The following is a 13,222-nucleotide window of genomic DNA, read 5'->3' on the forward strand; positions in this document are numbered from 1 at the left end:
GAAAATAAGCACCATCAGAAAATTTGGTGTCCTGTGCCAGTGATGGTCCTACCTCCATGGTCGGAAGACAAAGTTTTTTTAGACCGCCTAAAAAAAGTATAGCCTTGAAGTTCTTGCTATACATTGCATTGTGCACTAACATCATCTGGGTGGAAAAAATATTAGTCTATTCTTTATCAATCTCCCAGTATACAGTTATCAAAACCATCAATAAAATAAAGTCACAAAGTAAATATGATTGCCTCTCAGAAAATTTTGTGTGTTGATGATAAAGAAAATATGTGAGGCTTTTTTTATATACAGAAATCAGTTGGCTTTCTAAAAGAAAGTGTCAAACAAAATTTGTAAACCATTTTGATATGATAATTGGTTTTTTAGAAAGTAAGGAGACACAGATTTAACAAGGGAAATCAGTAATCACAAAAACAACATATGCTATATGGCTTGAATTTTTCAGAAACTTAATGAAGATCACTTTAGGTGAAATTAATTATGGTGATAGACTGCAAACATATATTAAAAGTCTTCACTGAAAAACTGGAAATAATTTAAAGCAATTTAATGAGAAAACCATTTCATGGTATACAAGAGTTAGCTGAAATCGATGAATCTGTCACCAAGAATGAGCATAAGAATTATTTAGAAAAAAGAATAAAAAGATACATTTTTAGTGCATTTAAGCAACTAATAGCCAAAAATCAACTTGACAATGGAAAAAATCAGAGAACTGTCTTCTCATACTAGACACTAGTCATATACCTTTCAAAAGGTTCACTACCATTTTCTATTGATAAGAAGCTATGTACTTGAAAATATTTAGATGATCACATCATCAACCAGTCCAACAGCACTCTATCCTAAAACCCACTAACACATGCAAAGCTGGAGTAGGTATTCCAGTGATATTGCTCTTACCACTGAACTCATTTACTTTGCCACACATTTTTTTTGCCAATGACTATATCCTCCCCCCTCAAAAAAATAGATAAAATACAGTAATCTACCATTTATCCAACCATTCTGATAATTGAAGAGTCTGATAATTTAAGTACCGTTACATGGTGTTGTACTAGGAGTCAGTTGACATGCACGGGTCGTTGTTTTGGATAAATGGCAGATTACTCCCGAATGCCCCCACACACACACACACACCACTCCCTTTTCTCCTAATACACAAGATCACAACAAAACTTGCTATCTCATATATTCAGAACACATCTGAAAAAATATCAAGAGTATTTAATATATATATATAAGCCCCAAATTCTCCAAACCACATTCAAATTAACAATCCTCATCCTTTCACTTTAGGGACACTCTCCATCCTTTATCAGTGCTTCCCAAACTTATGGATGTAAAGGCCCCTTTGGAAAAATTAAAATATTTCACTGCCCCCATCAAAAAAAAAAAAAAATCATAATACAGACATATATTATTATAATATTTATTGTATTTATTAGGTATAGTTTCTGGGAAAATTCCTATGCTACTCCTCTTAAACATTATTATTATAATTACTGCTATTATAGCCTGTTTTTGTTTAGGAGTGTCCCTTATTTTAAATACATTGGCTATTATTACTCAAATTGCCTTCTATGCTCACCCATAATGCCCTAAAATATATATACCCTTTTTTGAGTAATAATAGGCAATGTATTTAAAATAAGGGACACTCCTAAACAGAAACAGGCTATAATAGCCGTAATTATAATAATTGTATTTATATTCAATACAAAGCATACACAGCGACATTTGACATAGCACATTATCTTATATTTTTATATAAATAGATAATATTTATCTTATTAGTCTTAAAATATTTAAAAAAATTTTCATTATTTCATGCCCCCCCCCCCCTCAACAAAACTAACGGCCCCCAAGGGAGCCGTGGCTCACAGTTTGGGAAGTGCTGCTTTATCGCATTCAGGAGAATATGAAATGCCCTGTACTTTTGGACCTGGCTTACTATGGACAGGCAGGAAGATCAGTGGGCATCTGCTCTGGAGAACATAAGAAATACATTCACCACCATTGTATGACAATTTGGGAGTGCTTTGGTCACCTGTTCATACTGGATTAGATGGAAAAAACCAAAGTGCTATACAGAAGTCATTACAAGTAAGAGAGACTGGAATCAGCAGCAGTTTGTGAAACATTCCCCAAACCTCAACATGCATGTCTGTATCAGTTTGCCAAAATATGAGAGACAATCATATTAAGATCAACTTGCAAACTTCTCTTTATCCAACAGTAGGTGGCACCAAATTAAAACTTTAGTTCTTTGTGTTGTCTGTTACATATTTAAATGGTTAACAGTATTTAACTAATTGTTACTATTTATGTACCATGACAAACTCTGTGTGGCTTGAAGATTATTATTATTTTCCTGATCCCCATGATGTCTCAAGACTCATCGCAAGAGGTCAGCATTTGTGTACTGTCTATCATACCACTCCTTAAAATTATCCACAGCCTGCACATTCACCATCCTCTCAGGCAATGCATTCATGCTCCTGCTACTCTCCATGCAAAAGATTTACTTCTAACCCTTTTACTCACTACAACCTTTTGCAGCTTCCAGGAATAGCTTCTTGTCCTTGTTCCTTTCCCTTGTTCTACCATATGAAAATTATCCTCGGTACTAATATGATAATAATCCTTTAACAGCTTAAATGTCACAACCATATCTCCCTTTTGCCTTCTATCTACAGTCTGCATGCTCTCAGTATATCCTTATAATCAACATTGTACAGTTCTGACATTTCTCTGCACCCTCTCAAAGGTTACTTCATCCAATTCAAATCCTGGTGACTATATCTGAAAACAGAAATCGAGATGTGGTCTGATCAAAGCTTTATATAATGAGACAGTTCCTAGGAGCTAAGTTCACATTATGGGCAAATATCAAGAATAGTGATCGGAGCTTGCTCCACTTCTACCACGAGTTGCCCCAGCTTGCACTACCTTTTGGGATCAGTGCTGCAGTATCCAGGTATTTGCGTACGCTTGGAATCGCCGAACTTTATATAGTTTCTACTATATTCGGCATGAAACTCTTTGAGTTTCTTATTCGGCTAAGAAACTATATGGGATGTAATATCCCTTAACTTAAACAAGTTATATGTCGCCAAATTGAAGCCTTTGGCTCTTCACATATCTAATAATTTATTAGAGCACCTCACGGCAATACTCGTAGAAGGGGTACAAGTTCTGTTCGCTACAAACTTGATATTGACTAGGTCTGGCTACTCACTGATGAGACCTCAATAAATATCAAGAATAGTGATCGGAGCTTGCTCCACTTCTACCACGAGTTGTCCCAGCTTGCACTACCCTTTGGGATCAGTGCTGCAGTATCCAGGTATTTGCTTATGCTTGGAATCGCCGAACTTTATATAGTTTCTACTATATTCGGTATGAAACTATATATTCGCCGAATTGAAGCCTTTGGCTCTTCACATATCTAATAATTTATTAGAGCACCTCACGGCAATACTCGTAGAAGGGGTACAAGTTCTGTTCGCTACAAACTTGATATTAACTAGGTCTGGCTACTCACTGATGAGACCTCAATAAAGGTCGAAACCGGTCTGGGTAGTGACCTTCTCTCATAATGTGAACAAAAATACAGTTCCTAGGAGCTAAGTTCACATTATGGGCAAATATCAAGAATAGTGATCGGAGCTTGCTCCACTTCTACCACGAGTTGCCCCAGCTTGCACTACCCTTTGGGATCAGTGCTGTAGTATCCAGGTATTTGCTTATGCTTGGAATCGCCGAACTTTATATAGTTTCTACTATATTCGGCTAAGAAACTATATGGGATGTAATATCCCTTAACTTAAACAAGCTATGAGGTATGCTTTGTGAGGCTATCAGAAAAAAAAGGTCTGATGCTTTAAGAAGATGAAGATGATGAAGGAAAACTGATGGATGCTTCATGATAATGCACCTGCACACATCATTACTAATCAATCAGTTTTTGGTAAAGCAGCCATTCCACAGCCTGCTTACTTGCCTTACTCGCATAATGTTGCATCATGGAGTAAAGAGCTATGATAAAGGTTTACTGTAAATTAGGAAAAACTGCTACAGAAGTCTACCATGACATTAAAAAAGTTTACGCCGATGACTGTCTGATGAGCTGTGCACGGGTTTTCCACTGGTTTTCAATGTTTAAAGAGGGGAGGGAGTCCTTGGAGGATGAACCATGCTATGGACAGCTAGTTTATGCATGGACAAATTAAAATGTTGTGAAAGTGGGAAATGTGGGAAATTGTTCCCCACTACAAGCAAATATTACCAACACCAAGCAATATAGCTAGTAGGCTGGTGCTGGGGTTATTTGCTTGTAGTGGGCAACAATTTCCCACATTTCCCACTTTCACAACATTTTAATTTGTCCATGCATAAACTAGCTGTCCATAGCATGGTTCATCCTCCAAGGACTCCCTCCCCTCTTTAAACATTGAAAACCAGTGGAAAACCCGTGCACAGCTCAAACAGTCATCGGTGTAAACTTTTTTAATGTCATGGTAGACTTCTGTAGCAGTTTTTTGCAGAAGAGGAAGATTTGTTTCAGGTTTGTGCTGCGCATATTGACACACGAACAAAAGTGCACAAAGTTGCATATTGTCAAAATTTCATCCATGCAGTTAAGATCATGTTGTGTTGCAAAGAATTGTCACCTGTGATGAAAGTTGGTGTTTTTAGTTTGATCCAGAAACGAAACACCAGCACATGGAATTGTTTTCACCTTGTCAAAATAATGTTTATTAATTTTTTTCTACACCGCTGGAATTATCCACTGCAAATTTGTTCCTGAGGATACCACTGTGAACAGTCAGTATTATTTAGAAGTAATGTGTCTGTATGCCCACATGCGACATGTCAGGAAAGAACTGTTCCACAACAACAATTGCTTTCTGTTATATGACAACGCACCAACACACTGTGCCCTGCCTGTGAAGCAATTTCTGGCTTCCAAGTTCTTCCACTTGGTTATACAATAAATTAAAGATGCCAAGAAATTATATTTTTGGTTTAATCCTTTATCCAAGTGTGAGCAAGGATATGCTTTGCATTATGAGATATTAAGGCAAGTGATGTGAAGTCATATACGAGCCCCGTCCTGAAGTTACTTCAGGCACAGACTCTGTTTGCTTATACTTGGATAAAAGATTAAACAAAGAATATAATTTCTGGCTTCCAAGTCAGTCTGTGTGATCGAACATCCCCTCCTCCATTCATCAGATGATTTGGCTTCCACAGACATTTTTCCCTCTTCCTAAAGATGAAGAGTGTCTTGAAAGGGGAGCACTTCAACAACATTGAGGACATCCAATGCATTGAGACCCAGACACAATCTGGGTCACAATGACAGATAATCAATCTATTATCTATCAAGACTCCAACATTATCCGATCTTTTCTTTTTGTACTCTAAGGCACTTTTTACTGTATCAATCCACCTATACCTTGATCTTCCTCTGGGTCTTTTTCCTGCCAACTTGACAGAGTAAACTTGTTTTGCTAATCTTTCGTCTCCCATTCTATTTAAGTGACCATACCACCTGAGATTAGCTCTGCTAACACATTCCTCGATGCTAACAATGTCATGTTCTTTCCTAATATCTTCAGTTTTAATATGATATTGCCATTGATGCAATCTGCTCATGGCCCTAATCTTTCCCAAGACTCTCATATCTGTGGTCTCTAGTCTTTGGTCAAGTATTTTATTTCTACCCCACCTCTCAGATCCGTAAGTTAAAGGTTTGAACACTGTCTTGTATATAGCTAATTTCGTGTTTTGACTTATTTCTCTCTTATTCCATATAAATTTATTCAGTTGACTTCCTAGCATACCAACTTTATAGATTCTGTTGTCTATTCCATATTTAATTTACCGTCTTCACTAAAAATTGTGCATAAGAACCTGAAATGTTTTACTTGTTCAATAGGTTCTCCATTCATGATGCAGTTGATATTTTCAATGTTTTGGCCTATTTTCATTATCTTTTCTTACTATTGCTGAGTTTCATACCAAATATTACAACAATTATTCAATTTAGTCAGGGAATCTTGCAGACTTGTACTAGATTTATTTAAAACTATAACGTCTGCATAAAGAGCTGAGATTAACACCTCCAATTTTGATATCAGGTTAAATACCACTTTCATTCATAATGCGATCCATATAGATAATGTATATCCTTGTCTGACAACACATTTAACATTAAACCATCTTCCTGTACTTCCTTCGATTTTAACTGCTGACTTACAATTCAAATAAAGACTAGTATTGCTCGATATAATGCCCCATTGGCACCATATAATTGTAATGTTTTGAATAGCTTTTCTCTTGGCACCTTGTCATATGGTTTTTGCAGGTCTACAAAACTTAAATACAGATCTTTGTTATAATCTCACGATTTCTCAGCTATTTGTCATAAAGTGAAAATCTGATCCTGACAGCCTCTATTTGACCTGAATCCAGCTTGTTCTTCACCAAGCTTCCCCTTCCCTATTCTTCTCAACTATTTCTCAAGTATACTTGCATAAATTTACCAGGAACACTCAGTAGTGAAATACCTCTGAACTTTTACATTCAGTTTTATTTCCATTTTTTTCTATATATGTACTATGATAGATCTACTCCGATAATCTGGAATTCGTCCCTCTGTCCAAGCCTTCTGAACTATGCAGTGCAGCCACTGTAAGACACTTATACCTCCATGCTTGAGCATTTCTAGTTGAATATCATCTACTCCTGATGCCTTTCCACATTTCAGGCTTTTGATGGCTTTTCTACTTCAAGTATGGATATGTATTCCTGACTGCATGCCTGGTCAGTGTTTTTTATCACTGTGCTGTCATCACTGCTTGTTTCATTTAGCAGTTTTTCAAAGTAATTACTCCATACTTCAAGGATATCTTTTTCTTCTGTTTTCATTTCACCTTTATCATCTCTAATTCCTTTTACAGCACTCTTTCCTCCATTTCTGAGCTTCTTCAACAACCTCCAGAATATCTTGCCACCTTCCTTGATATTTATTTTCTATGTTCTTACCAAATTCTTCCCTGACTTTTGTTTAGCTAGTTTTACACTCTGTTTAGCTTTCTTACATTTGTCTCTGTATTCTGTAAGAGTAAAAGCTGACTTATTTGCCAGGAACTTTCGATATGCTTTCTTCTTTACCTTCACTGCCTCTTTAACTTCCTGTGTCCACCATGGAGTTCTGATTTTTTTATCCTTGCAGACAACCCTCACTACATGCCTCTGTGGCTGAATTAATCAATGTTTTCTTCAACGCTTGCCACTGAATCTCCAAGGTTTGGTTCCTGTTCTCAAACTCTTTCATTTTTTCTTGAATAATGTTTGTGTATTTTAGTCTACATTTCACATCTGAGAACTGCCCAACTTTTATTCACGTTAAAACTTCCTTAAATATTCTTCTTTTTGATATGAAATTCACTTTCATCCTGCTCAAGACTAAATGGTGATCACTTCCAATTTCAAATCCTCTGTACACTCTAGTTTCCTGCATTAGTAAGAAAACATCACTATCAACAATAACGTAGTCAATGAGCCATTCTTATTCCTTGCCTCTTCTCTCCGTGTGAATTTGTGCACATTTTTATGTTGGAACATGGTGTTAGTAATAACCAGTCCATGTCCTGAGCAGAAATCCAATAGATATTTGCCATTGTTATTAGCTTTGCTATTGCTACACTTTTCTCCAAATTGTCCCAAAATATTTCGGTATGTCTGACAATCATTTCTTACTCTGGTATTCAGATCCCCAAGAAGGACCAACTTTTCCTTTTTCATTGTGTCAACTGGTTTCTCTAAAACCTCAAAATATTCCTCCACTTTACTAGAACCTTCTGTGGGATCATAGGCACAAATAATTCTCATTGTCCTCTTCCCCATATCACTCTGCCTGCCATTCAAGAAGATCAGCCTTATATTTAGTGATGCATGGCATATATATTTAAAACTTTGTAAAAATGTGCCTACTCAATGTGAAAGGGATATAATATACCATCAAGAGAGTTGCTGCCGTGATAAACATAAATGTGGCCATGTGTTTGTGAGCATGTGAAAGCTATAAAATCTGTGAGATGCACTCTGATATTCTTTTAATCTGTTTCATTAAAAAAAATGCTGGTCACAGACTATTAAACTGATTTCACAATCCACTAAAAGATCATGACCCACAGTTTGAAAAATACTTTCTTAAACTCATACAGTGTGTTCTACATTCACAGTGCACTGAGACAATGCATTCTACTGACCAACCACACACTCTCTATGTGAAGAAACTTTCCTCACTCCTTTGCTCACATTCTCTTTATACAGTTTCCATGGATGGCCTCTTTTTCTACCACTCTCTCTCATTCTATGAGAAATTTCTTCATTGTTAACCTGGTAACAATCCATAACCAACTTACATGTCTCAATCATATCCCTCTCCTCCTCCTCCTATTCACAAGGCTTTGGAAATTACTTTCCTCCAATCTGTTTTCATATGCCACATTTGAAAACAGATATTGGAAGAATCTAATGGCAATTTGCTTAAAAACTTTAGCCCTAATTTTAATGAAGTTTTCATGTTTGTTGAAAAAAAATCCTGGAAAGTTTCATGTATGTCTATGGCTGAAACAGTTATGTGAGACAGTGTTTTTGTTTTGTTTGCAGATTTAGCTCTTAGGTGCTTAATGGAAACTTTGGTTACAAAAGAAAATAAAGACACTTTTAGGCAGTCCAAGTAAGTATAATAATTCAATGTAGGTGTTATTGAATGTGTTTTATTTATAAAGCAAATTAGTTTTGTATTAATAAAAACAAACTTTTGGATCGTTGATTAATTAACTGTCTTCTATTGAGCATAGACTTCTGACCAGGAAGTATAATTGGAAAAAATGGATTTATTTGATCATGGATAACTGCAAAATAATGAAACCTACTAGTTTTTTCACTAAAAATTGTGCCTTCTTGTGGGTAAAAAATATATAAAAATAAAGGCAAACATGAACTATAATATTACTAAAGCAAACTATATAGGAACTGTTACAATATAAATAGACCAAAAATACATGGAATATGGGAGGTGGCATGAGTTAGCTGTTGTTCAGCATTATGTGCAGATGACTGAAAATTGAAGTCTGACATGTAAAATAATCTGTTAAGATTTCCAGATATCACACAGGATTAACTCTTGATTTCTATTAAGAGTGCTTTGTGAAAAGATGACCATAGTAGATTCTCTTATGTTGTGAACAATGAAGTTGTCTTCATGGAGCTCCTATTTCACTCTATGTGTGTATGTGTGAGAGAAATGAAAAGCCAAGACAGAGTTGTCTTTTCTTTTGTTGTTGTCTCCGGTATGTTCTTTCTATCTTATTTCAGAAATCTGGCCTATGTAAGAAAGATCATAAGCACATGGAATATTATAGATCCCAGGATGTTTGTAGAAGGGATTGTGGTCTTTAGAAGAGCAGAGTAAACTGCATAGTCAAAATAGGCTTGAAAGCCACACTGATGTCATGAAAGAAGACTAGTAATCTTGATAGAAAATCTGCCAGTGTAAGGGATGGATGCTGAGGTCATGTAGTGAATGTCTGAATTTTACTATTCTTTAATCCTGCTCAACAGCAAAGATAAAATGAAAGATAAAGTAATGTATTACAGTATATTATAATAATTGTTTATTTTACCTTTTAGTTATCATTCTTGATTTTATATGATTATAACATCAAGATATTAAAACTGACATCATTCACTTTCTCTGAACCATAGAAAGTCGATGTAGTGATGGGGGTCTTATATGTTGCATAATTTTGTTTAAAGGAGAAGGGTTATTATGCAACATATAAGACCCCCATACCCCCTTTGTTTAAAGGGGGGGTATGTGGCAAGAGTGGAGGTCTAAAAATCTGAAGGGGGGGGCATATTTATTGTACATAACTAAATATTGTATAACTTTGTCATAGGTGTTATTAAAACACTTAAGGAATTGAACAACATAGTTAAGGATATAAATTAAATTATACTTTAATAAATATTTTCTGATATTTCAGCAACGTCATGTTGCCATCTTCTAAAGGAACTTACAAAAAAAGGCACATGCACATAGGCACTACAAACACAGTAACTGGGAATGAAGAGATGAAGCTATTGTTCTCCTAAAAGTCCTGATGGTGCCCTCTAGCGGGCTAAGTAGGTGTTCTTGGTCGTTGGGCTGAAGGTCTGCTGATGTAAGCCTCCCAAATTTGGGGCAGTCACATACAACCAAATTTGTTGAGGTTTGGAGAATTTCTTAGGGCTGAGGCTGATTTCATAAATAGTCTTTCGAATTTGTATTTGCTACGATGTATTACTGTAGCTTTCTTCCAACGTATTCTGTGGCATGTATCCAGAGCATGATCCGCAAGACCAGAATGGCTGTACTTGTGAAAACGGATGTAGTCCTTGTGTTCAGAAATTCTGATATTTGCTGTCCTTCCAAAACTTGCTACCAATACCGTAATCAACCTTTCTTCAGTCACCCTGAAGCCTGAAGCAATCAATGCACTGTCACGTGGCCACAACTTCGCCATTGCTCCCAAAAAAATACCTAGTGAGGATATTATGATTCAGATTGAACACGGAATCTGTCACCTTCCACATCAAGTCGCTAACAGTGTAAGACTGGATGTAGCTTGTGTCCTTTCCAAAGCAATCCCACGAAAATCCAACATATCCAACAAGGAATATAAAGCTCTACAGGAAATGAAGAATAATAAAAAAATAGTTATCTCCAAAGCGGATAAGGGAAATGCAATTGCAGTCCTTAACCAAAAGGACTACAGAGGTGAGCTGAATGCTCTTCTATTAGATTGGGTTACTTACCTCCCCATCAATTACAATCCCACCAACTCTCAAATTAGAAAACTTCACAGGCTCCTTAAGAGAGTCACTTCGTGGCCTGTAGAAGTTACCAACAGATTAAAGCCATTTAACTCTATACCCCCCCATATTTATGGACTCCCAAAAATACATAAAGAAAATGTGCCATTACGTCCCATAGTGGATGGCATTGATTCCCCCACATACAAATTAGCTAAACATTTGGCCAAAGAGCTCACACACTATACTGGCAACACACCATCACACATAAAAAACTCAGCCCATTTCAAAGCCAGCATAGAAAACCTTACACTCCAACGTACTGACATAATGGTCAGCTTTGACGTCTCCTCTTTATTCACAAATGTCCCACTCAAGCAAACTTTAGAGTTAATCCAAGCTAAATTTTCTCCCGATATCTCAGCCTTATTTCAGTTCACAATGAACTCAGGCTATTTCGTTTGGCAGGGAAAATTCTACAAACAAATAGAGGGGACAGCCATGGGTTCACCACTCTACCCACCCTTGGCCAATTTCTTTATGGAGACCTTTGAAGAAAAAGCCTTAGCCTCTGCCCCACAAAAACCAACCATACGGCTTCGCTACATTGATGATGTGTTCGCTATTTGGCCACATGGCTCTGAAACACTTCTCTCCTTCTTAACACACTTAAACAACCAACACCCCAGAATCAAATTCACCCTGGAAAAAGAGGAAAAAAACAGCCTCCCTTTCCTAGACACACTAGTCACCCGCCAGCCTAATGGAACCTTGGTTTTCTCAGTTTACAGAAAACCCACCCGTACAGGCAGATACATTCACCAACAATCCCCCCCCCCTCCTCACAACAATATGGAGTAGTGAAAACCCTATACAACAGGGCTAAACTAATCTGTTCAAATAACTTGGCCCTAAACACTGAACTAAATCACATCCTCAACACTTTCTCAGCCAATGGCTACCCACCCAAAAAAGTCCAAATATTAGAAACTACAAACCACAGATCTCCTCCCCCCCCCTCCACAACAAGGATTACTCTAAATCCATCACCATTCCCTACATCTGAGGCACCTCGGAAAAGATTACCAAAATCTTAAAGAAGCATGACCTGACCTCCTGTTACAAACCTTACAGAAAATTGGCATCCCTTATCCGCTCCACTAAAGACCAACCACTTCCCCTAGACCTACCTGGTGTATACCAGGTCCCTTGCAGTTGTAAACTGTCTTACTTTGGCCAAACAGGCAGGACAGCGAATATCAGAATTTCTGAACACAAGGACTACATCCAGTTTCACAAGTACAGCCATTCTGGTCTTGCAGACCATGCTCTGGATATGCGCCGCAGAATATGGTGCAAGAAAGCTACAGTAATTACACTGTAGCAAATACAAATTCGAAAGACTTTTTATGGAATCAGCCTCAGCCCTAAGAAATTCTCCAAACCTCAAGAAATTTGGTTGTATGCGACTGCCCCAAATTTGGGAGGCTTACATCAGCAGACCTTCAGCCCAACGGTCAAGAACACCTACTTAGCCCGCTAGAGGGCATCATCAGGACTTGGAAGAACAATAGCTTCATCTCTTCAATCCCAGTTACTGTGTTTGTAGTGCCTATGTGCACGTACCTTTTTTTGTAAGTTCCTTTAGAAGATGGCAACGTGACGTTGCCGAAATATCGGAAAATATTTATTAAAGTATAATTTAATTTATATCCTTAACTATGTTGTTCAATTCCTTAAGTGTTTTAATAATGCATAACCAATGTATAAACCTGTCTACGAGAGTCATAGGTGTTATAAAAATAATATTTTGATTGGATTATGCGGAGTTTAATACATTTTGTAATTATTTTTTTCATAAATACAGTTTTTTTTTTATTTGTTCAATTAATGCATTTAACTTTATTTCCAAACGGCAGTGTGTTGTGAACATGTTTCCATTGAGTTCAAGCTGAATATTAGTATATTTTGAGGACTAAAAATGAGTCATATATGGAAACTTGTTTCTAATTTTATGGTAGTATGAGCTGCTTGTTATATGTGGTTACTGGTTCCTGTTATAGATCATATTTCAAAAATATGAGCAATTTGTATTTCAGTAATCTTTCTTTTTTCTCTTTGTATAATAAAATAAAAATTGAGTTTAAGATAATAGAACAATGTGGCATATTGTTCTTACAACAATGGATTTTACAAAAGTAATGATCTATGCCATAACAGTATTTCTATACATTCTGCATTTGAATCCAGTTTATGCCACAAGTGTTCTTTTGAACTGGAAGGGGGTCAATATTTTTACATATTGCTTGCACACCAAAGGTGCGCTATTATA

The 13,222-nt window shown here is 36.6% G+C and overlaps 1 protein-coding gene across 1 annotated transcript in view; it reads left to right on the forward strand.

The window, feature by feature from the left end:
• LOC150101186 (tRNA:m(4)X modification enzyme TRM13 homolog) overlaps nucleotides 1-13,222 on the forward strand; it is a 300,267-nt gene that overhangs the window by 231,258 nt on the left and 55,787 nt on the right. The window contains exon 10 of the mRNA XM_090401720.1: nucleotides 8,701-8,770. Coding sequence (XP_090257846.1) covers nucleotides 8,701-8,770 — 70 coding nt within the window. The remainder of the gene's footprint in view (nucleotides 1-8,700; nucleotides 8,771-13,222) is intronic.

Source organism: Typopeltis vanoorti, chromosome 12 (assembly GCF_054136105.1).
Source record: "Typopeltis vanoorti isolate ZY-2024b chromosome 12, IOZ_Tvanoo_1.0, whole genome shotgun sequence".
NCBI classification, from domain to species: Eukaryota; Metazoa; Arthropoda; class Arachnida; order Uropygi; family Thelyphonidae; genus Typopeltis; species Typopeltis vanoorti.